This window comes from Dendropsophus ebraccatus, chromosome 4 (genome assembly GCF_027789765.1).
Source record: "Dendropsophus ebraccatus isolate aDenEbr1 chromosome 4, aDenEbr1.pat, whole genome shotgun sequence".
NCBI lineage: Eukaryota > Metazoa > Chordata > Amphibia > Anura > Hylidae > Dendropsophus > Dendropsophus ebraccatus.
In genome coordinates this window covers 55,029,630-55,055,319 of record NC_091457.1, presented here as the reverse complement: position 1 = coordinate 55,055,319, position 25,690 = coordinate 55,029,630, and the positions used below count along the sequence as shown (strand labels likewise).

Here is a 25,690-nt window from a genome sequence, read left to right as displayed (position 1 = left end):
CCTCCCCTAATAAAAGTCTGAATCACCCTCCTTTTCCCAGGTTATAAATAAAAGTAAACAAATAAATAAATAAATAAACATGTTTGCTATCGCCGCGCGCGTAATCGCCCAAACTATTAATTAATCACATTCCTGATATCTCATGGTAAACGGCGTCAGCGCAAAAAATCCCAAAGTGCAAAATTGCGCATTTTTGGTCACATCAAATCCAGAAAAAATGTAATAAAAAGCGATCAAAAAGTCGTATATGCGCAATCAAGGTATCGATAGAAAGTAAACATCATGGCGCAAAAAATGACACCTCATACAGCCCCATAGACCAAAGGATAAAAGCGCTATAAGCCTGGGAATGGAGCGATTTTAAGGAACGCATATTTGTTAACAATGGTTTGAATTTTTTACAGGCTATCAGATACAATATAAGTTATACATGTTATATATCGTTTTAATCGTAACGACTTGAGGAACATGCATAACAAGTCAGTTTTACCCCAGGGCGAATGGCGTAAAAACACATTCCCCCCAAATAAAAGAAATGCGTTTTTTTTTTCAATTTCACCACACTTTGAATTTTTTTCTGGATTCGCAGTATACTTTATGCAAAAATCTGTCATTGCAAAGTACAATTAGTGACGCAAAAAATAAGGGCTCATGTGGGTCTGTAGGTGTAAAAATGCAAGTGCTATGGCCTTTTAAGGAAAAAACGAAAATGCAAAAACGAAAATTAGCCTGGTCCCGAAGGGGTTAAAATGACAGTGACACTAAGTTGATTTCTAGCTTAAATGAGTTGTCCAGGAGTTTAAAAAAATATATAGTTGCTTTCTTCCCAAAACAGCACCACCCCTGTCTTCAGGTTGTGCATGCTATTACAACTTGGCCAAGAGTTGTTCCTTGGAGAAAGCAGCTATGTTTTTCTAAATTTGGATAATCTATTTTAATCCATAGCAGAAAATCTGCATGCTTCAGTGAGGTGTGAATAGGGCATGGATAGATGCATTTCTGTGCTGTCAGTTTCCCTTTGCTATCTCCTGTTTGGACAGAATGATATGCAGCTAATAATACATTTTGCAGCCATACTAAAAGATCAGGTGGTTTCCTGCTCTTTGACTGATCGCTGTCACTTTTACACGGGCCAATTATCAGCCAAAGGAGCGTTTGTAGCAATTCTCGGGCCTTTACTCTCATCTCCATCCAACCATTTTAAATGCAAATATTCCGCCTGAATTAGTGTTATTAGTTTTTTTCAGAAAACCACCAATTATCACAGCACCTACAAAACAGCTGTAAATTGGTGCCAGTGACTCAGAATCCGCTACACTGTATATCCCGTGCCTCTTACTGATCAAATAGAAGTGTTCATTAACAGGTTTAATTACCTGCTGGCATACGAAGTCGTCTTCCCAGAGGAGGCATCTCCATAAAATTACTCCAATCTGCATAAACATACACTGTTAATGACAGCTAAAATCGACAGACACATGGGAAATAGAAAATTAGTTTATTCTCTTGCTCCCCTAGAATTACATGTATAGAATGTTCTGCATTGCTTCAGTGTATCTTACACCTGCCATATGTCAGGAGGACCTTCCTTCTTTGCTTTCCTTAGGTGAATAAGACAACTATAGACATCAGGTAGGTTCACCACTCCACTCATGCAGAACACAGGTTTATAACATGCTCAATGACACATAGACGAACAGTGCAAATAACATTTTTTTTTTTATGAATGGAGATACAGACCATTGTCTTTCTACAGATTCCATCAACTTAATTACAAGTAGAGTGGATTTATAGAGTAACATCACAAAAGAGAGAGAAATTAAGGTGCAACTGAACTTGAAGGGGTATTTCTGTATTAGGGTGGGTTCATACTGAGGGATTTTCGCTGTTAATGTCTGCGGAATTCCGCTGTCTGTCAGCGCGCATGGCCGCGCGCCTTTCCATTTGCTCCATAAACACCATTCTATGGGCTGGCGTATTCCGCTATCCGCCGAAAGAACTGACATGTCAGTTCTTTCAGCGGATAGCGAAATACGACGGCTAATAGAATGGTGTCTATGGAGCCGGCGGAAAGGCGTGCGGACAGACAGCGGAATTCCGTGGATATTATCTGCGAGAATTCCTCAGTATGAACCCACCCTTATAATAGGATGGCAAATCACTAGAAAAACTTTCCAAACACAGGAGGTCTCTTTGGCAGTTGTCTGAAAAACTAAACCCACAAAGGTCCATGAGCTCACCACAAGTCCTATAGGGTCCATTTACACAAATTATCTGACAGATTGTCAGGATTGGATTTGAAAAGAGGAGAAATCTCAGGCTTTCCTTTATGACCTGATCTGGCTTTGGCTTCAAATCTTTGACAGATAATCTGTCAGATAATCTTTCTGTGTAATTGGACCCTTAGGGCCCTTTTACACTGAAAGATTATCTGACAGATTATCTGCCAAAGATTTGAAGCCAAAACCAGGAATGGATTTGAAAAGAGGAGAAATCTCAGGCTTTCCTTTATTACCTGCTCTCTGTTTATAGTCCATTCCTGGCTTTGGCTTCAAATCTTTGACAGATAATCTGTCAGATAATCTTTCCGTGTAAAAGGGCCCTTAGTCCTTTCCATTAAAATATAGCTTTAGCTAGACAAATGAAAACACTTTGTAAATTTAAAAATGTCCACTAGGTGGTGCTAGTACACAAGGTAATAACTTGTTTGTGTGAGCTTGCCTGCACTACTGTCTGAACATTATGGTATGGTACGCTCAGTGGTACTGGCTGTGTGATAGGTGTCTGTCACTGATTCACTATTAGCCAGGAGGGGGGTAGCTGCAGTCATCCCTACCTGGAGGCAAATAATCACCATAATTTACCACCACTATAAAATCTATATATCATTCGTTGAGCAACTAGTTTCACTCCTCTCTGGAGCGTCCTCAGGCTACAAATGATCAAAACTGGCCGTTGGGGATAGACTGCAGCTATCCCCCCTTCCTGTCTGAGGGCGGGTTCAGACTACGGAATTCTCACAAATAAATCCCGCGGAATTCTGTCGCCAGTGCGTGCTCACGGCCGTGCGCCTTTCCGCCGGCTCCATAGACCCCATTCTATGGGCAGGCTGATTCTGCATTCCGCCAAAAGAATTGTCACGTCAATTCTTTCGGCGAAATGCGGACGCAGCTGGCCTATAGAATGGTGTCTATGGAGCTGGCGGAAAGGCGCGCGGCTGTGAGCGCGTACAGGCGACGGAATTCCGCGGAATTTATCTGGGAGAATTCCGTAGTCTGAACCCACCCTGATAGTGAAACTGTAAAAAAAAAAAACATATCACACAGCCTCTACTATGTGTAGTATCATTCCATAACATTCAATCAGTAATACTGGCAAGGTCACGCAAACAAGTACTTGTGTGCTGGCACCACCTAGTGGACATCTTTTTAAATCCACAGTGTGCTTTCATTTGTCTGATTTTAACAGCACCTAATAAAAGTTATGTTTTAATGGGAAGGAACATAGGACGTGTAGCAGGCTCATGGCCCTATGTAGGTTTAGATTTTCAGTTATGAATTGGTCCTTCCTATTCTATATAGATACTATCTTTGTGTTAAGTTTTGGCAGTTGTCTTGTACAATGCTAAACTGGCTGTGCAGAGAACCGCAACACTATTTTTAAGGGTACTCCAGAGAAAAAAAATGTCTTCAAATCAACTGGTGCCTGCCTTGCAGGAGTAGTGCATTGTTTCCAGTCAGACAGAGTGCTTTCTGCTGCCACCTCTGTTCATGTCAGGAACTGTCCAGAGCAGTAACAAATCCCTATAGAAAACCTCTCCTGTTCTGGATAGTTCTTGACACAGGTAGAAGTGGCAGCAGAGAGCACCTTGTTAGACTGGAAATAATACTTCACTTCCTGCAAGGCATATACCAGCTGATAAGTACTGGAAGGCTTGACTTTTTTTAATAGATGTTATTTCCAAATCTTTATAACTTTAAAACTAAAAACTTTATAACTGAAAAATAAAAAAAATCTTCAGTTTGAGTGAATAGGACTGTGCCGTAGTTCCCTACAGAGTCAGTGGCTTAGAATGCAACATTCTGGAAAAATCCTTGAAGACGCTACAATTAGAGATAAGCGGACTTCGATGATGCTCTGGGTTAATCCGAAACCCATGCGTGCAGCATTTTATTACTGGTGGCTAAAAAGTTGGATGGAGCCTTTAAGGCAGCCTTAGGGCTGCATCCAACTTCTTCAGCCATTGGTAATCAAATGCTGCACGCTCAGTTTTCTCATCTCTAGCTAACGTGCTTGATGGGGCTGTCCAGGATTAAAAATACATAGACACTTTCTTCTAGAATAGCACCACACATGTCCATTAATCGAATTGATGGATATAGTGCTCAGGAAGTACTGGCAGCTGATCTCCACTGTGCCTGCAAGCAAGGGGCATTGTGAGAAAGTGTCTGCACTGCTGCACAGCAACAGTAGGGTCACAGTTCAGAGAGGAAACCAGGAAGTGATCAGATCCATGAGGGAAAAATAACTACAGGGATGTAAGATAGTTTACTTAAAAAAAAAAAAAACAGCACATTTTTGTACTTTTAAATATGGGTATGTGGTGCACATCCGATTTTAACAATTTTGCTCAATGGCACAACCCCAATTACCAGTACTTGCGACCCTTTCATTCTAAGGACTTGTTTTGGTCTTGGTAGCCATACCCTAACCTATCCTAGAACTATTCCATCCTTTCCTAAAGAGGAAAATGCTTTGTATTCCAACATTTAACTCAGGCTAGAAAGCAGATATATAAAGCATTGTTTGGTAAGTTTCTCCAAGTGTTCACCAGTGAATAATTCCATGCCATGGAACATTGTGGCTCTGCAAGGTCAAAAAGCAATGTGGTGACCATGTAAAGTCTCTATGGTAGGTAATAAGAATCACTGGCGGCTACCTTGTTCTCTCCATGTTATTGGCAAGGACAGCAACAGCAGAAGGAGATACCACACTATGGGGAACCTAGCAAATGACTCATCTATAACTTGGTTGCCTGGACCTTTTGGAGTGTGAATCTTCAAGGGTAAACAGTATTTCATCATCTTTATCTTCTCCCCAGAAATCTGAAGTTACTGTGGGCGACGTGGTTGGCATACTGGGAGGTGATGATAACCTTTCAGCTTTGAAAGACATTCCTGGAGATCTTATATTCTGATTAAAAGGGAACCATACAAAAATAAGGCCTAAGCCGAAAGTGACAACTGTGTCTTCCATCGACAATTTAAAATTTGGTGATAGGAAAAGTTAAAAGTGACTTTTAGGTAGCCATAACTGGTCAGATGTTATTAAAGGGCTTATATACCTATAACTCATAACTTCAGGATACACAATGCCAAACCAATTGTCTCTATTCTTATCACTTTACTTTAAGGGTATGTGTGAGGAAAAAGTAAGTATTGCTCTATGTGCAATAAGATGCACTTCTAGTTTTAGGAGATGCTTACTATAAGCACTTAAGTCAGAACATCTTACTAACCCATTATTTTATCCCACATATAGTTAGCTTCTAATAATTTGGAGGCCTGGTTTTCTAAATACATTCAAATCCATTCACCTAAAGGACTAAACCAGAGCGAGGAATCTCTTGCAGGGGATTATCTAGAACTATACACAATCCTAAAGTCAATGTTCAAGAATATATAGGCAACATATTATTCAGTAGGTGCTAGCTATGACACAATGAGCAATGCTACAGACAATTATGAGTGAAATTTGGGTGAAGACAACAGAAACATGTGCTTTCCATCTCTGTGGCACCATGTGTGCCTAGACAACCTATTATTCAATTCAGTTTTGTATACTGTCATAGTCTGCCATTGTTGTTGTACCCATCACGGTACCTATTAAATATTTGTTATAATTTCTGGTTTGGGGTTTGTTTCTATATGTTGCTTTGACGGTATCTCAGGATAAATCAGGAATCCAGTGAAAGTAATATATTTTCCATGATTACTGTAGGCCCCATAGCCTTCATGTCCATGGCTATAGAGCCAAACTGTGTCTTCAGGTTGTAGTGACAGCATCACACTTTGACTCTGCATTTCACGTTTTTTAGAGTGGCTGTCATCATAAATCATGGCTTGTACTTCATTCTGGTTCTTCATCAACTTGACGGACATGGTTTTATAAGGCATTTTGCCTATGGTGAAAGAAAAGTAATATGCTCCAGCCAAACGACAGTGAAATTCTCCAGATGATAGGTTAAAGTCTTTCCCAATGTTAACAAACTCAGTGTCAAACGTGATTGGTTGATGTTGTATCTTCCTGTCCTCTGACCCAACAAGACTTTCAGTTCGGGCAACTGAAAAGGCTGACCTAGGGTCTGTGTTAATGGATTGGTCATTATCAGCTGTATACTTTTTGTAGACTTCATTCTGTTCTGAAGACCCTTCTGTTGATGTAATTGAGTTTTGCGCTTTGTAGGAATCACCACCACTCTGGAAATAATAGGATGTATCAGGATAGATCAGATATCCATTGAACGTTGTATAAGGTCCAACATTGCTGTAAAGTGCATATTTTGGGTCTCCGTGGAGCCGAAGCCAAACCGTGTCTCCATAGTCAAGCTGTAACATTGCACTCTGACTGGCAACTTTTCTCTCCTTGTGGTGATGCTCATCATAGACAATGACCTGAACTTCATTCTTATTCTTCATCAACATGACTGAAAGGTTTTTCTTAGGGAACTTTCCAATGGTGAAGGAGAAATAGTATGCTCCGGGAATACGACATCTGAAAATACCTGCTTTAGGGTCAAAATCTGCTCCAATATTTACATAGACCTTGTCAAAAGTGATGACCATTTCAGGTCCCCCTTCCATACTGGTTGTACGGGCAACAGAAAAAGCTGAACGGAAATCTGTACCAAGGGCCACCGAAGAAAAGAGAAGGAGATGAGCCCATATTCCAAGAATACTTGAAGCAAACATTCTAGTTGAGGGAAAAGAAAAAAGAATTATTCTCTACAGTCAAAATGGATGGTTACCTGAAATCTAATCATATTTGAAGAGACCAGTGTAACAATATTAATCATTAAAAAGTAATCTAAGAAATGATATTCTCAATACATGAGAGCACATAGGAGATCATGAATATTATGTACCAGGGAACCATAGGCCACAAAGAGTACATGTGTGTTTTCCCCACTAGAAGCAATGCAGTGATGCCCATGTTACTGTAATAGAAATATTAGCAAAATATAGAAATAGTCATAAAAATAATAAGATTACAGTATGAGTACAGTACTATTATTAAATTGCTGGATTTGACCACATATCTGTTCTACTTTCATACAAGCCATAGTGACCTATGGACTCCAGAGGATCCCAGTTAGGAAATGCTGCTTCTATAACCTCCTAAAACAATGCATATTTGCTGCTGGTGTCTTTCCTTTCATTGCAACATTGCATATTCTCCATACAAACGTACCTGAAGTCTAGAGGCGTATTTTGCAGTCCCCAACTACCATATGACATTTATCATATTGGTGTATTCATAAGTCCTCCTCAGGTACTCGAACAAAACTTCAAATGTACATTTGTAGCCTCTGTAGACTCTATGCAGTGTCCCAGAACCCAATTTCTCATGCTGCTGAAATAATACTGTGTAGGGCAGCACATTCAATTATTTTATTCACTGTCTCAGGGTTACTCCATGTTGTGACGTGATTGCCACCTTCACTGCTTTCTAAATATTGACTTGTAGCATGTGCTGAAGGTCTGTACAAGGGCTTACTCAGTTTCTGACTAATTCTACCATTTAGCTATGCCACTCGCTTGTGGAGACGGTATGTCTGGGTCACCTCCCACTTCTGGGCCTATCAAAGCCTGACAAAACTCTCCTCATTCCTTTGAGCCAATAGGTGATCAAGTTACCTCAGGTCTCTCTCCACCAATTGAAGCCCTCTCCCTCTAGCATAAAAGGAGTGGTAGTTCAAGGGTTGGTCAGTCTGTCTTGTTCCAGTGTTTCTTTGCAAAGTTCCAGCTGTAGTCCTCCTCCCAGGAGCCATTGTTCAGCCAGATTCTGTGCCGCTGTACTGCTGTGCGCCTGTATTATTATGTTCCTGAGGGCCAGAGCCATGCTGTACTAAATACCTGAGGTGCAGCTACCGTTGAGCTTTTACCAGTCTACACTGTGAGGTACATTATTTCTAAATTCTCAAGTCAGGGGTTGGAGAAGCTGCAAGCTGTTGAAGTGTCCCTGTGACCAAGGAAGGTTCCAGTCAGACGGAATTATCTATGAGTATGGTTTTCTCTTGTGTTATCCTGCAGTCAAGCCAAGGCTGTAAAGGGCCTCATCAGCAGAGTGTAAGCGCCCTATTACACAGGCAATGATCAGCTGACAAAACCATAGTTTATTCCAGCCCAAGGCACGCATCACTATGTTAATAGCCGTGTGCAGCTGATGGCTGATGATTGTGTAAATAATAAACTTTATACATACCTCTCCATGATCCCTGGTCTCCTTCTTGCTTCTGCCTGGTCCCCGCAGCCACTGGGGGAACTTCAGAACCAGTGACTAGCCGCTGAGCCAATCACTGGCCGAGATGCGACCACCGTGCCTAGTGATTGGCTGAGCGGCCTGTCATTTCAGAGACCAGTTCTGAAGTACTAGCGCCAGCTGCGGACAGAAGCAAGAACACCAGGGAGCGTGCAGAGGTATGTATAAACTTTATTTTTTTTATACTTTTAAATCAATGGCTGCAAGGACACGAGATTTAAAGCCAAAGCCAGGAATGGATTTAAAAAGAGGAGAAATCTCAGTCTTTCCTTTATGACCTGATCTCTATTTATAGTCTGTTTCTGGCTTTGTCTTCAAATCTTTGGTAGATAATAAGTCAGATAATCTTTCTGTGTAAACGCACTCTAAGCCTTCCCACTTCAAGTCTCCTAAATTTACCAGTTTAACCTCCTAGAACCAGAGGTGCTCTAGAGAGAGGTAAGTAACCTGTATACCTTTTCTCGAGCGTAAAAGCTTTCTGCACCTTGTGAAGTAGGACTGTATTGCCCTGTATTGTACTTTAAGAACTATTCAGCAAAGTTTATGGTTATCCTAAGAAACTATGGTTAATGGCCACCACCAACACACTGCACAATAAGGATAACTGATTTTGGTAAAAGTGAGGGAAAGCTAGCATACCACTCTGGCTGGTGATACAAGCTGCAATGCGGTACCACAACAGCCAGCTAGCCTGCACTGTACCACCTTCTGCAGACCCCCCAGCTCACCACATAAAGACAATAGAAATGTATGGACAACTCTTAGAAATGTGAATGCAAGACAGAAGCTGTGCAGGAACTATGAACTGATTCATTTCAAACTTTACAGCCCTAGACCACTAGGAATGATAACATACCTCTCCTCAATGCTCTAGACCACCAATTATCCTTAACTAGCCTAGATTACAGTGGGTGTTACCATTATCTCTTTTACTGCCCTAAACCTCACACAACCTTGGATTCTCCAGTGACCTCCTTTTGTGCTCCCCCCTTTGTTCATTCCTCACACAACCGCCTCCAAGACTTTGCCTGAGCCTTCCCTATACTCTGGAACTCATTACCCCGACACATTTGTCCCTCATCTACCATCAAGTCCTTTAAAAAAGTAACCTGAAAACCCATCTCTTCAAACTAGGCTATAGCCTATAACAATTCTGCATTACACTTGACTGGCTGCACTTTACCTCTTCTTTTTCTCCTAGTATAGATTGTAAGGGTGATATTACACAGAACGATTATCGTTCGAAAAATAATTAAATCGCTCGGATTTGAACGCTAATCATTTATTATAATAGCAGACAACGATTTAACGACCAACTAGAAATGAGAAATAGAAATTGGACCTATTTTTATCGTTGACTGTTTGTAAATCGTTCTCATGTAATAAGATGTCATTTGCAGTAGCGGTGAACGCAATAATGATCATAAGTAATGATCCATGTAATTGGGTGAACGATTTCAGGTTGTTCGCCACAGCGGTCGTTTGAGTTTGTTTATGGCTTGTATAGCACTCTGGAATAAAGGGCGCTTTATAAATAATAATAATAATTATAAAATAGACTACCATGGATGATACTTGACGCTGCAGGGGGAAGTTAAGACCATTACTTTTTAGGAAAAGAAAACAATTTTTTTTCTACAGTTATTATTTATTTTACATTTAATTAGATGTAAGTTGCAGGTATGCTGGTGGAAGGGGCCTCATGCATTTGTAGCACAGGGCCCCTCAGTATCCACTCTTGGCTTCCATGCCTAAATAACATGTTGATGTAAACAGCCTCTTTCTGTCCCAGATCTATATTCATTTGCCTTCTTAATTCAGTCATTCATGTTGAGTCTATGTGTTTGAAGACCTATGATCAAAGGCATCACATCCTACGTGAGTTGCCGGCAGCGGCAGACATTCAAGGGAGCCCAGAGGGAGGTGTACAATGTCTCCAAGGCAACAAGAAGACTGGAGGGGTCTCTCCATTACAGTTATAGGAGAAGAGCCAGGAAAATATGTTCAGGATTGTAGGAAGAACAACCTCCGCAGTCATTGCTAAGCCTGGATCCTCTTACAGATCCTTTCTCCTAACATTCAAGGAGAATATTGTCTCTGTGTCTCTCAGGCTCATTGAGGGATTAGGTCATACATCTGAATGGTGTTCCACTTGGCTCTGAACTACCACTTGGCAGTATCATGATTTGCAGACAGTGAAAGTTCAAGTTCATTAGATGAGAAGTATGGAAACAAATAGCACAAAACATTCTGTGTTGTACGATACATGCCAGATAGCAGAGAGATAGGCTGAAGCTTCTGGGCCCCCCAACGTAAAGGGCCCTATTCCACCGGACGATTATCGTTCAGATTATCGTTAAATCGTTCGAATCTAAACGATAATCGTTCAGTTGAAATGCAGTTAATGATTATCGACCGAACGAGAAATTGTTGATCGCTTTATAAGACCTGGACCTTTTTTTTTTTTTTTTCCGATTCCAAAGAGCTTTATTGAAATATCAGCGTTATACATCAAAGGGTGCGAACAGAGGCGAACAATAAAACAGTAGTCAAAACAACAGGGATGCGCTGCAAGCGCAACACTTGACCAGGATCATGGTCTAATAAGAGTTGCTGTACACAATGCAATACAGTGGACCTGGACCTTTTTTTATCGTTGCTCATTCGCAAAACGTTCGCAAATCGTTCACACTGAATATGACATCATTCGGTTGTTTGCAGTAGATACGAACGCAATAGCGAAGAAATAGCAAAGGAAAAGCAAAGAAAAAACTATCGTGAATACGATCATAAGTAACGATTATCGTTCCATGGAAATCTGGCCCGCGGTGTCATTATTTTTGGCCCGCCAGGCAATTAGGGGTTTCAATTACATCTGGCCCTCCATTACATTAGATTATAATATGGGTAGTCCGAGTGATCGTTAGATCATCCAGGCAGCCCATAGGAGACGGCAGCAGATCGCTGCTATCATAGTCATTTGTCTTTCAACATGTTGAAAGACAGCGACAGACAACGATCAGCTGACATGAATACGGCCGACATTACACAAGACAATTATCAGCCGAATATGGCTGATATCATTTCGTTTAATAGGGCCTTAAGGATTGGAAAATTAAAGGATTATTCAGGTAAAATTAAAAAGTGGTGTATACTCAGGATAAAGCTTTTGTGTCCTGTGCACCTGTGAGTAAGAAGGCTCTGCACTTCGAACTGTTACATAGCAGGTGGATAGGAACGCTGGCTCGGCTACAACAGTAAAATATACACAGCCTGTTTTGGTATATTTGGATGAAATTTATAGATTGAATAATGCCAATAATTAAAGTATGACTAAAAAAATGTGAGTCTTTCCACCCAGGTATAATCCTTACATGAAAGTGTTCCTTACCTTGACGTACTAAAATCTGCTGACAAGCAAGAACACTACACTATCAGAGGCTGATATGTTCATGTAACTTTCTAAACGGCCCACTCAAGCTACATTTTGACAGTATCCCCAGGATAAGCCTTCAATAGCTGATGTGCTGTTTGGCCGAACTGCAGCACCTGGATGTAAATATTGTGTATAGAAATAGAAGTCTTGGCTCTGTAGATGTGCAGTTACCGCAACACAGCTCCCATTGTCACACAGCTCTAGTCTTAGTGCAAACTTAGACTAGACAATCTTTAAATGTGACAGATTCCTCAAGCTGTTCGTGCAAAGTTTACACCCCCAATTACTTGTCTTGAAGTCCACAAGAATTTTCAGCCAGATTCAGGTGCATTTTTTTAGTGCAAAATAGACCACGCCTCATTTGTGCATAGAGAGGTAATAGAGAGCCGCTAACTTTTATGTAAGGATCGTTCCGGACGCCCATCACCGCTCACTGTCTGTGTGTGTAATAGCACAGTCAGCAAGCCAGGAATGAGGGGGAAGGGAGAGCTAAACTGACAGGCTTCCCCTAGAACATCATGCTGTGTAATATGGCCTTTAGTTACCACATATCACCAGACTATTTCATAAACTAGCAGGAATATTAGAGCAACATCATCCTAAGCAAAAATATGTGATGTAAGCATGTGTTTAGAAACACCTTACTGTCACAAGTGCAAAATCTACCTAGGCATGGTGGGAGTTGTAGTTGTAGCTTTAAAACAACTTGAGAGTCACAGGTAGCAGACTACTGCTTAAAATGCGGTAGCAGCAGGAAACTGTGCCAGGCTGAAGAATCGCAACATACTTTAGGAAGAAAATGATGTGACATCTCAATCTTCCTGTCATTCAACCTAAGTTGCTGTAGCCTAAATGATACTATCACATCCGTATGTTCATTACAATACAATGTGCAGGCATAATGAAATGCAATGGAATAAAAGGACTATTTTTTTTTGACCCAACCTACATCTAGGGTAGATGAGGCCCATGCCTAATTATTAAATGACCTTTTGCTACTTTTTAATAAATACAGGAAGGATAATCCTCTTACCGTCTCCAGAAACTACTTCAATATTCCATAGAGTATAGACTAATAAATCTAAGACTGATCCCTTCCCCCATCATGACTTTGCTGAAGAATTGGGTAAGCAGAAGATCAAAAAGATTAAACCATAGTTAATTCAAGCTTGCATTCTGGTATGTTGTAACATTTTCTAATATATTCTGTATATTGTTCATAGTTTTCAACATCTCTGCACACTGCATTCAGTTGGAAAAATTGAAGGAAGAAAATCCATCCTAGTCATGTGGTAGAATTATGGGATGCATATGTGGCTGTTATCACAGAGACTTAGGTGCCTATGGGGTCATATGAGGCTGGCAGTCTCAGACTTGTGTTCTTTAAGACCACCAGAGGAATTTATTCTGTTACTATTCATTTGCACAGGAGTTTTTCAGGGACATCATTTTGTTTACACATTATTGGGGTACTTTAATTATAAAAAACAAGTTATACTTACCTCTCCCACTCCCTCGCAGCTGCCATTTCAGTGCCTCCTAGTCCCCACTCATCACTGCTGCTTTCTGGTTCCTTCGATGAGTGGGCAGTTCCAGCTGCAATGAGATATCATAGGAAGTAGGAAGTTGCAGTGATGAGTAGGGACTGGAAGGTGTTAGAATGGCAGCTGATCAGGGCAGGTGAGTATGACTTTTTTTATATTTAACATGTCCCAGCTAAAAAGATGTCCCTAGATAACCCCTTTAACTGCCTTGAAATTTGCTATCATCAATAAGATTAGGTTATTTAGGTTATCTGTGAATGTTCCCATAACAAATTGGCCCAAGTAACAAATAAATGGCTGCAAAGTTCCCTTCAAATAGGATTGTCTTCTGCTGCACCTTGCGCCCAGCAGAGACTCCTCTACTACTCAGGTGATCCATCCCTGGAGGAGCACACAGTTGGATGTAGTTATCACAAAGATCGTGACACTGCAGGGTTATACTGATGTCACCACATCTGCAAGTTGGAGCCTGCTGCAATTTATTTGAATCACAGAATGTTCTAAGATGTTTTGTGTCATTGTTCTCTTCTAACTTCAATTTGGAAACAATAAAGCAATCTGGAAGCTGGTGTGTGTGTGTTCTTTATAGATTACACATGTGGTTTCCATAGAAACTATTCTGGGAACAATTAAGGGGAATAAGGAAAATCTGGGACCCAACCAATTGTATTAAATTGGTCTGTATATCCAATATAAGAAATCCTTTGTCTTTCTCCTTTCAGACTTTCCTCTCGCCTACTGTTTTATAACATCTGTTTACATCATTATTCTTCTTATTCATCACATCTATCACACCCTTTTCGTTCTTCTACATCTCCTTTTAAAATATCCACAGAATTTAGATCCACACCCGTATAAAATTTTGATATCTTTATTAACATTAAACATACAATATAAAATCAGAAAAACAAGAGGCAATTCCAAACATGAAACCTTCCAGACTGTGTACTTAGAAATAGGGTTCAAAAACAATTTTCTGCAATAATAGAAGTCAGAAAAGTGCAAAAAATAGTGCAAATAGGAGGCTATGTCAGGGAGAGGACACAATGTCTAGAAATAGTCTCAATTCCACACCCCAATGGTGTCTCGCTACCTGTGTCCTCAATGTATTCCCTTTAGCTCCTCTCACTATGGGCCATCCCTGCACATAGCATCTGCCCAGCGCTCTATATGTAAACAATTTCACATTATTGCACAATCTTACTGTAGTAACTATTTTACCCATAATCATACACTTTTTTTTTTTTCCCTGTGGTTTTGAAGCGTTTTTTTTGGTAATTAATGCGTTTTTTCGTTACAATTATTCTAATCACTGTGGTACATATATCATGATAAAAGGAATTTTTCAGCACTGCTTTTTTGCACTAATATTTGTATTTTCTGAGGATATTGGCATGTTACTCTCCACTAGTTTAGAGATTTATGCACTTTATATATAGTCACTGGTTTGCACTTTATTCTCCAGTAGTTGGAGTTTTATGCACTTTACATATTTTTGCTTATAAATGTTTTGGCACTTATAGAGATTGTAATTATGTACACGTAATCACAAAAATGCAATACATGTAATATATGTTTTAAAATTCCCCCTCCCTCTGCCCTTTTACCCAACATAAACTAGTGGTGATCCATAATAGTCTTCTCGAACATCATAATTGTAGCTCCGTTTCACATTTTCTGTAATAGCCCTAAATACGGATGAGCGCATGCGCTGATGTAAGATCTGGACGCTGCTTATCCGGGCGGACGTAGGTGATGCGCCTATGATACTCGGCCATTTTGGTCTTGGGCATCGGCGCGCCGCCGGACGCCTGGGATGACGCGGTGTGATTTCCGGAAACCATCCGCGCATGCGCCAAGATATCCGGAAGTAGGGATGACATCAGCAAATCAGCACATAAAAGAGAGCCCACATGATAGAATAGGCAAGCCCCCTGAGGAAGCAAAAAGATCGCTTTACGATCGCGAAACGTGCGTTGGGGAATTGATCAGACGTGTATGATTATGGGTAAGATAAATAGTTACTTCAATAACATTGTGCAATAATATGAAATTGTTTACATATAGAGCGCTGGGCAGATGCTATGTGCAGGGATGGCCCATAGTGAGAGGAGCTAAAGGGAATACATTGAGGACACAGGTAGCGAGACACCATTGGGGTGTGGAATTGAGACTATTTCTAGACATTGTGTCCTCTCCCTGACATAGCCTCCTATTTTCTGACTATTATTATTGCACAAAATTGTTTTTGAACCCTATTTCTAAGTACACAGTCTGGAAGGTTTCATGTTTGGAATTGCCTCTTGTTTTTCTGGTTTTATATTGTATGTTTAATGTTAATAAAGATATCAAAATTTTATACGGGTGTGGATCCAAATTCTGTGGATATGTATAGTATAAGGGATCTCCGTGGTCACTAGATGGGATGGGGGTAAAAGGTAAAACATTATCACTAGGTAGTGTATTCCCACCATCCGCTGGAGTACTTGTATATATATCTCCTTTTAAAAGTAGTTGAAGAGTACAGCGTGTTTGCATTCATTGACAGCAAATAGAGATCTTAAAGCCACTTCTCTAAGGCTTTAAACATGTTAATGCTCAACAAAAATTACGCAAATTCTCAATATACACTAATTATGGCAAATGCACATATAGTGCTTGATGGTGCATTTACACAGACAGATTTATCTGACAGATCTTTGAAGCCAAAACCTATCTATTCCTAGTGAAAATGGTGATGTCACACCCCACTGTGTAACATACAGAGGTGCGGGTTGGGCTGGGCATGGCAGAGACAGGAGCGTGAAGTAGCGTAACTACCGGAAACAGCTCCGGTGCGGGATGGGAGAGAGACCACCAGGATGGTCAGCCAGGTCAGGACGTCGGCTGAAAAGAAGATCCCAAAGGCCGGCAGGGGTCCTGGAGCAATGATCTGGCGCTAGACTGGCACTGGAATGGATGAGTAGTGTTGTTTAGTATGCCCCCCCCCTCCCGCTTCTGCTTCTTCCCAAAATTATAGCAGCCCCAGACTTCTCCTTTAATCATCGCTGGTGACAGTATAACTTTAAGTTATGTTGTTAGACACCAGCTACATTGTAGCACGTTTCCTATACACTCCTGCTTCAGGGTATATTACGCTCTTTCCAGTTTGCAGAATCAGCAGGTCATGCATGAATCCTGTATCCACATCACAAGGTTCTCACTACATGATGTTCCTCCCTGCAGAGACCATAAGTCATTGTGATTAACTGCAGCAGGATAACCACGTCTTAGCATTTTGCTCAGCTGAGTTAGCAAAGACAACATCTGTGCTGTCCTACCTACACTAATGAAGACTTATTGCTGTTAAAATAGATGTAAGGTACTAACAGGTTAGATTTTACTGTCCAGACAGAAAGATCTGCAACCCACTAGCAATTGGATATATCCAGTCTTGAATATTCTACTTATTTTTCCACTGGTACCCACATGATGCCAAGGTCCCAACCTTAGATCTTTGTAGACATTGCTTAAAGAAGCAGTTCACAAAAAATTTTTTTTGGCCCCCCCGATAGCCGCTGGCATGTATACTCACGTAAGTTGATCGATGTCCCGCGGTGCCATTCAATCCGGCACGCGCTCACATCCACCGGCACTGTCATTCCTCTTCTCTGACCTGTCATTATAGGCTGGAAGTCACTCGCTTCCATGCATTCTCTATGGAAGCGCGTGACTTCCGGCGTTCAATTTACAAGGCAAAGAAGAGGAGTCACAGCACCGGCAGATGTGAGTGCGCGTCGGATTTGAAAGGCACCGCGGGACGGGAATGGAGCCGCGCTGCGGGACATCGATCAGCTTCCGTGAGTATACATACCAGCATTGTACCGCTACTTTAAGGTATGTTGACAAGTAAAGAGATAGATCATCACATAGGTTGTGTAAAGTCCTAGTGGGTCCATCTTTATTGGTTCCAAGGTTAATTTAATTACAGAGAAGATCACTTCATATAAGTGAATGATTATATAAATCATAGAGACTGTTACCCCTGATAAAGGACTCTGAGGAAGTGACGTAATTGCTGTAATGCATAGTCATTATTAGGATCTAATGACTGGTCATGTTTTGAGGATTTCCTTAGTATTTCACAGGTGATATAATCATACTTAGTGCATCAGGTATTATCACAGGTGTTCTTTGTATGGGATATCCTCTAAGTGTAGAGGATGCCCCCTTGTCATTATTACAGGCCTAGGTGTAAAAAGATCACTAGAAAGATCTCTGTTCATTCATATATTTGTACATTGTGATCAGATGGCCCCTAAGATGTTTTTTTCTAGCGTAAATAACCCCAAGCTTGATAACCTGTCCTGGTACTGTAACCCACCCATTCCCTTAATGACCTTAGTGGCCCTCCTCTGCACCCGCTCCAGTTCAGCTGTGTCCTTCTTATATACCGGTGCCCAAAACTGTACACAGTATTCCATATGTGGTCTGACCAGTGATTTATAAAGAGGCAAAACTATGTTCTCATCTTTAGCATCTATACCTCTTTTGATGCATCCCATTATTTTATTAGCCTTGGCAGCTGCTGCCTGGCACTGATCACTAAAGTTAAGTTCACTGTCCACCAATACCCCCAGGTCCTCTTCGGAAGCAGTTTTACCCAGTGTATTATTATTTAGCAAATAATTGTACTTATTATTTCTACAGCCCAAATGCATAACCTTACATTTATCCACATTAAACTTAATTTGCCATTTATCTGCCCAAGCCTTCAGCCTTTCCAAACCCCTCTCTGCTTTACCCAGTTTAGTTTTATCTGCAGCAGCGAGCGGGTGAGTACAGGAGAGGCCACAGGGAGCTGCAGGGGGCTGCCCGAGTGATCGCTAGAGCAAGAGCAGCAGATCGTTGCTGTATGAGTCGTTTGTTTTCCAACATGTTGAAAGACAAATGACTGCAACGATCAGCTGACATCGTTCATGTTAACCATCGTTAACCACATTGGTTGTCTCCTGTTTGGATGTGTCTTTGCACCCTACGTGCATCATTTCTTATATTGTTTAACTCTATAGGTACTCTTTATGTGCGGCACCAGCAGTGTCTGTTGACAGTTCATTGGATTGGGGCACTCTGATGGTCTTTGGGGCATTGGGGCAGTTTGTCAGAAGATCACTCTGTCACATATGTCAGAAGATCGCTTTGTCTAAAAAAAACCTTAAGATGGGAATTGTGAACTCTGATGTGAACTCTATTTCCACCTTTAGTTATTACAGGCAGATGCAAGCATAATATAAGCATATTCGCTCAAGTGCCCAATGCTCATAAGTCCTTGAGTTATATTCAAGTATGAGATTATTCAGACTTTCTATTGAGATGTTTCTAAGTATATCTGTTCCTGGAAAAGTCAGGTATTCAATACAGCTCCTAGAGGGGTTGTTAAAAGCAGTACATATCCCCCTGGACATATTTGTTGTCACTCACCTTTCCTTTCTAATAGATAACCTGCCCTTATAACTGTTCCCCGCAGATAAATGTCGGGGGTAAGATGGATTGTGCATGTTGCATTTCATCATCATAAGAGATAAGCAGAAGAGTCTGTCCGCTGCTTCTTTCCTATTCCCCTTTGGAATGAAGATGTAGAATGTATATGGTTATGGCAAAGTCGGGACAAATAGCTGTAGTGTTCGTCTGACAGCTGTCTCAAGTGTATGGTTGGCTTTAGCTCTGCATTATATGTCCTAGATTTGGTTCAGCACCCTGCTCTGTTTCCTGTCACCCTGCTCTGCTTCAGTTAATAGAACTTAACAAGGGATGGTTTGTTAGGGTTGCTACTGTGGCTTACATTATCCATCATTTCTTCTTTTTCCTGATTCTTTTTCAAGCAGTAATCAGAATCCTCATTGGATATAAATAAACATCTTTATACGTTAGTATGTACATCCAAGTAGCCTGCAATACATAATTGCTCCAAATATTCTTACAGAACACAGTCACCTACTAAGAGTGCAGCGAGGCAGGGTTTAGTAACTTATCTTGATCATTTGCCAACATATTATCCTTGCTTTTACACAGGAATGCAAAAAGACCTACTATACTATCCAGAAAATGCATTTGAAAGAAAACCTTAGGTTCCTTCTAGGCTTACACAAGTTTACACAATGTATATTTTCAATTAATCATGGCTGTTGTTGCAAATTTTAACACCGTACATGATTAATTGAAAATATACATTGCATCGAAGGCTATGGAATCCCAGCCAGGGTGTATAAACTCTGTATACACTCCGGGCGGGATTCCCTGTGGCTGCACGAATAACTGACATGTCAGTTTTGTGCTGCCCCTATTCATTGAATAGCGGCTGCACAAAACTGACTGTGCAGACAATGTAAAGTGCAGCTCCGGCCACACTTTACATTGTGTGCAATAGGTAATTGGAATGTGGGCATACCTGAATGCGCCTGCATTCCAATTCTAAAGAAATGAAGTTTATCTGGACGATACTGCAGTACGGGCTGGGATAAGGCTGTGTCACAAAACGGCCAGTGTCTTACATTGTGTCAACCCGGCCTCACACTTGTCTTGCAGTGTCCAGTGTCAGGTATGGATTGTCTATAGGGCTAAAACAGTATAAGGCTATGTTCACACAACGTTTGGAGACCGGCCATTCCGTGACCCGGCCGGATGATCTTTGGGCCGCAGGGTTCTGATGCCGGAACCGCTCTCTTCACTGTGTGAACTGACAGGGTTTCTTATGGCCGCAATTCATTGAATTGCAGCCGCAGAAAACTGACATGTCAGTTATTTGCAGCTCCGTGCAGGATCCCGGCCGGAGCGTATACGATGTGTGTACGCCTGGCTGGGATCCCATAGAATAATAGGTAATGTTCACCCGCCGATGGCAACAATGGCCATACTTTTACATAGTGTGAACATAGCCTAAAAGTATTCAGTTGTCTATAGTATAAAAGAAAAGAAAAGCCATTACTCTGGTTATCACTATTCTCAGCTGAATAGTGAGAGCAGTGCTAGTAGTACCAGAAAAGCAAGTGTCATCAAAAATAACTACAGACCAAGCCTAAAGAGTTGAAAAGAAAAGTTCTGAATCAGGAGAAGAAACGTTAAATTCTAGCTTCTCTGGCAGAGGCATATAGTGAGCATAAGATTTCTTCCATCCTTAAAATTGAAAAAAAAAATAAATATTTTTTAGAACAAGGTCAAGCTGCAAGTATTGGGGGCAACAAAGTGACAGACTGACAGAAGGAGGAAACGACTCTCTATTGACCGTGATTATAACTATTTAATTGAAATCTCATTTAAATGTAGGATAATATCAAGTAACTGTAAGGAAACTTGGGACTTCAATGGAAGACAGGTATAGATAGAGAGAGTCCTAGCTCTAGGCCCCAAGACTGTCCTTGCCTACTTGCCAGCTCAACCCTAGGAGGTAGTCGACAACTGGACGATGTTCCCTTCACTAGGTAAGTGAAACACAGACTAAGGCCAGATAGACAAACACAATAAAGAATAATTAGGCAGATACAGGTCAAACTGGAAATAGCTGAATGTACATGAACTGCAGGCAAAAACAGAGGTCAGAAGGACAGGCAAAGAGGTCAGAACTACAAGCATCCAATTCAGTATAAAACACTAGCGTGATTGGACTGTCCCTCTGACCTTTAGACCACACAGACTGATAGGGAAGGGAGATGAAGGGAAGTTTTTTTAGCTCTACTACTGAGTCTAAACCATGGATCTCCAAACTGCGGCCCTCCTGCTGTTGCAAAACTACATTTCCCATCATGCCTGGACAGCTAAATCCAAAGCTTTAGCTGTCCAGGCATGATGGGAGTTGTAGTTTCGCAACAGCTGGAGACCCATGGTCTAAACCATGTGCAGCAGGGAACTAGGGCTAGCAGAAGAAACCAGACAGGTATGGTTAAGAACCTGTCAATCACCACACAGCAGGTATAAAAATCAGAGTTCAGACTGGTGCAAAGGAAACATACAATTCAGATACTGTTTTGGCTGTATTTTACAGGCAGAGGACTGCACTGAGGTCTGAACAGGCACAGACATAATAGTGACCTAAAGAAGAAATAGCAAGCAGTGTAATGGTTAGACAGAGACATGGAGAGGTCTACAAGCCACAGTGTCTCATGCCCACTGTGAAATTTGGTGGAGGATTGATGATGATGATGCGGGGCAGTTTCATCAAGACTGAAATTGGGTAGATTTGTCTTTGTGAAGGACAAATGAACCAAGTTATCCTGGAAGAAAAACTTGCCTCTTTCTGCTTTGACAATGTTCCCCAATGCTGTTTATTGTTTTGTTTTTGTTGTTTTTTTTTTTCAGCAGGACAATGCCCCATGTCACACAGACAGGTCAAACATGGTGTGGATGAAGAACCACCATAGAAAACCTCTGAAATATGATCATGAGGAAGATGGATAGCCACAAACCATCAAAGCTGAGCTGCTGACATTTCTGCACCAGAAGTGGCGTAAATGTCCCCAAGAGCAATGTGACAGATGGATGGAAAGTCATGAAAATTCTGGATAAAAATCAGGGTTATTACACAAAATAATGATTTCTAGACACCACCTAAGTTTTTACTGTGTTGTTTAAAACTAAATATGAATTTGTTTTCTAAGCGTTATCTTCATAGTTCTGTATGGAATAGCATAGCAGACTGCTATTTCATAGGCCCCCCAAAAAAGTATGCCAATTATCCAACATATAATGGGCCAAAGTAAAACTGTGTCAGTTGCCCCTAGCAACCAATCAGATTCCACTTTTCATTCCTCGCAGACTCTTTGGAAAATGAAAGGTGGAATCTGATTGGTCGCTAGGGGTAACTGAGCCAGTTTCACTTTACACCATGTTTGATAAATTTCCCCTACATGTGCAACCCCATTCATTCTCTATGGGGTCACCAAACATTCTTGAATTCAATGCCTGACAATATTTGGCGGCCTTCCATTCCAAGGACAATTTTGTCCCCATTCTCAGGATCAGTGGGGGTCCTAGTGGCAACCAGCTTGTCATCCCTTATCCCACAGATAGGTGAAAATTGCATCAGATTGGGATACCCCTTTAATGGAGTAATTCATCATCTATAACATTTTTCTATGCACTTATGTAACTAATGTGTTACATAACATTTACTTATAATTTGAATCAATTACTTGCAGACCTATGGAAAACCACTGATAAGAATAAATTATACAAGATAACAATCTCAATTCTTGAACATTGTTAGATGACACATCCTATCATATAACAAATACTCTCTAGAATATCTACTCTATTATAAATTGACAAAAAAAGGCATGTAGAAATGTGACAAGACCTTTTTAACCCTTCATGCCTCCATACATCAGTTTTATTCATGTCATAGTGTAAGGCTTAGTGTCGCGCACAAGCGTGCATTCTCTTTATGAAAATCTTCTAATCTTGTAGAAAGGAAAGCATCTGGGACCCCATCCCCTGGGGGAAGACTTCTCTATAATGTAAGATGAGAGATGACATGTGGAAAACCAGCAGGGCACAAGGGTGACCCAAATCAATGCCACATCTCTGGAGAGAAAATGTCTTTCTAGCAATCTGGGGGTGAGGAAGATGAGGGTGATGACAGGGTGCAACCAGGGTGAGAGCTGCAACAACAGATGCCGAGATAAAAGGCTGGATCTAGAAACACTGGCATTAAGGACACCAGCTATGATAACATGGGGATCTGTGCAGGTGCAGCAGAAGCCAGTGATACATTCAGGCAGCATCTCCATCCCTCTCTCCCTGCCCCCACTGTTTACCTTACAGACACACTACTACCTGATAGCACCTGCACCAGCTGCATCCTCCAGTGCCCTTCTCCACCCCTGTCACCCCCACTCCCCTTCTGTACCTACCTGCTCAGCTGCTGCTTGTCACTTGTCTTCTGCCTGTATCTCCACTTTGTGTCACATAGGAGGATTTGGTGCAGGGCTGTGGAGGGGGGAGCTGGAAGGGAGAGGGGGCAGTGAAGGGGGATCCACATGTGCAGAGCACAAAATCATGGACAGGTAGTAAAGCACCAGATTCCATCTCTTCACAGGAGGCTCCTAATGCATATTGATCTTGGTTGCAAATTTTTCAGGATTTTAAAGCAAAATTAGAAAATGTACATTTTGAAATGCAAAAAGTTAGCTATATGCAGGGTAATTCCTTCTTATTAGTGTTGCTATATACATATTCATAATAAGAATGAACCACCTTAAATGTTATTGATTTTGCTGCCTTGATATCAGAATAGCCCCCGGTAATATCCACAGACAGAGGTGATTCTGGGCCAGGTACAAATAGATATTTCAATAGAAAGTGGGGGTTGTGTAAAACTACTAAATAATGTATGTATCTAGAAGAAACATTACACTGTAATGTATAGAAAATGGAATTAACAATGTTCTCTAGAAGAGTTCTGTATATGAGGATAATGTAAATGTGTTATATACTGTAAAAAGAAGATGATTGTTCCTTAAAGTGAAGAAAAAAAAAATTAAAGTGTGCCACATGACAAGCATATACACAGCACAAAATAGGAACAATCAAAAAGGCATAAAATATAGTTGCAGAGGCACAAGATACATGCACACAGCAATACAAAATACATACAGTGGCATACAATACATATGCGTAAATACAGAGCACAAAATATATACACATAGCAGCATAGGATACTTCATCTACTCAGCAAAAAAAATACACACAGTACAAAATAAATGCACACACCAGCCTAAAATGGAACAAAATATAGACAGCAAAACAAGATTCATGCATAAGCAAAGCACAAAATACACATACATCAGCTTAAAACACAACTGAAAATACACACACTCTCAGCATAAAATACACACAAACAGTACAAAATATACACCGCAGCACAAGATAGATACACACAACCTATATAGAAAGTAAATAATTAACACAAAGCAGCACAATATACAGTCAAAATAAAAACACATACAGAGCACAACAAAATATATCTACACACTAAACAAAATACGTACACAAAGTGATACATGATGGATACACACATCAATAGTATAAAATATACACACAGAAGTGTAAGACATAATTTGAACAGCAAAATTAATGCATAAAGAGGACAGCATACACAAAGCAGAACAATATACATACATCAGCACAGAATACAGTACACACATCACACAATACACATATAACAGCTTAAAACAGCACAAATCACATGCACACAGTACTAAATAGTCACACAAGTCAACACATAAAAAAACACAAACAGCAGCACAAGGTACATAAAACCACAGCATATGATATTCACAAACAACAACATTATGAGCACAAATATAGGTGCATAAATAGCACTGCAGAAGAAGATACGTACACAACATTAAAATTCACACATAAACAATTAAATGATAAATACACAAATACAGTGGTTTGCAATAAATTAGAATATCAACAAAAATTTTTTTTCAGTATTTCAATTCAAAAAGTGAGCTCATATATTCTATAGAGTCATTACATAAAGATTGAACTTTTTCTAACGTTTATTTCTGTTAAGGTTGATAATTATAGATTACAGCCAAGAAAAACCCAAAAGTCAGTATTTCAGAAAATTACAATAATTAACCCAAAACACCTGCAGTGGTTTCCTAAGTGTTATAAAAGGTCCCTTAGTCTGGTTCAGTATGCAACACAATCATGGGAAAGACTGCTGACTTGACAGATGTCCAGAAGGCAGTCATTCACACACTCCACAAGGACGGTAAGCCACAAAAGTTCATTGCTAAAGAAGCCGGCTGTTCTCAGAGTGCTGTATCAAAGCATATTAATGGAAAGTGGAGTGGAAGGAAAAAGTGTGGTTGAAAAAGGTGCACAAGCAACCGGGAGAACTGTAGTCTTAACACGATTGTATCAAAAATGCCATTTAAAAAATTGGGAGAGATTCACAAAGAGTGGACTGCTGCTGGAGTCAGTGCTTCAAAAGCCACCACACACAGACGTCTGCAGGACATAGGCTACAAGTGTTGCATTCCATGTGTCAAGCCACTCCTGACCAATAAACAATGCCAGAAGTGTCTGGGCCAAGGAAAAGGAGAACTGGACTTTTGATTAGTGGTCCAAGGTGCTGATTCCAGATGTAAGATAATCATCTGTAAGTAAGTAAGTGATGGTT

At 40.7% G+C, this 25,690-nt stretch overlaps 1 protein-coding gene across 1 annotated transcript; it reads right to left on the bottom strand.

Annotated features, from left to right (window-relative positions):
- Window positions 1-4,312: 4,312 nt before the first annotated feature.
- Window positions 4,313-23,434, bottom strand: C1QTNF4 (C1q and TNF related 4). Its single transcript, XM_069968404.1, has 2 exons — window positions 23,406-23,434; window positions 4,313-6,972 (listed from the first exon to the last, which is right to left on the bottom strand). The coding sequence occupies exon 2, from the start codon at window positions 6,969-6,971 to the stop codon at window positions 5,886-5,888; it is 1,086 nt and encodes a 361-aa protein (XP_069824505.1). The 5' UTR covers window position 6,972; window positions 23,406-23,434; the 3' UTR covers window positions 4,313-5,885.
- Window positions 23,435-25,690: the final 2,256 nt, after the last annotated feature.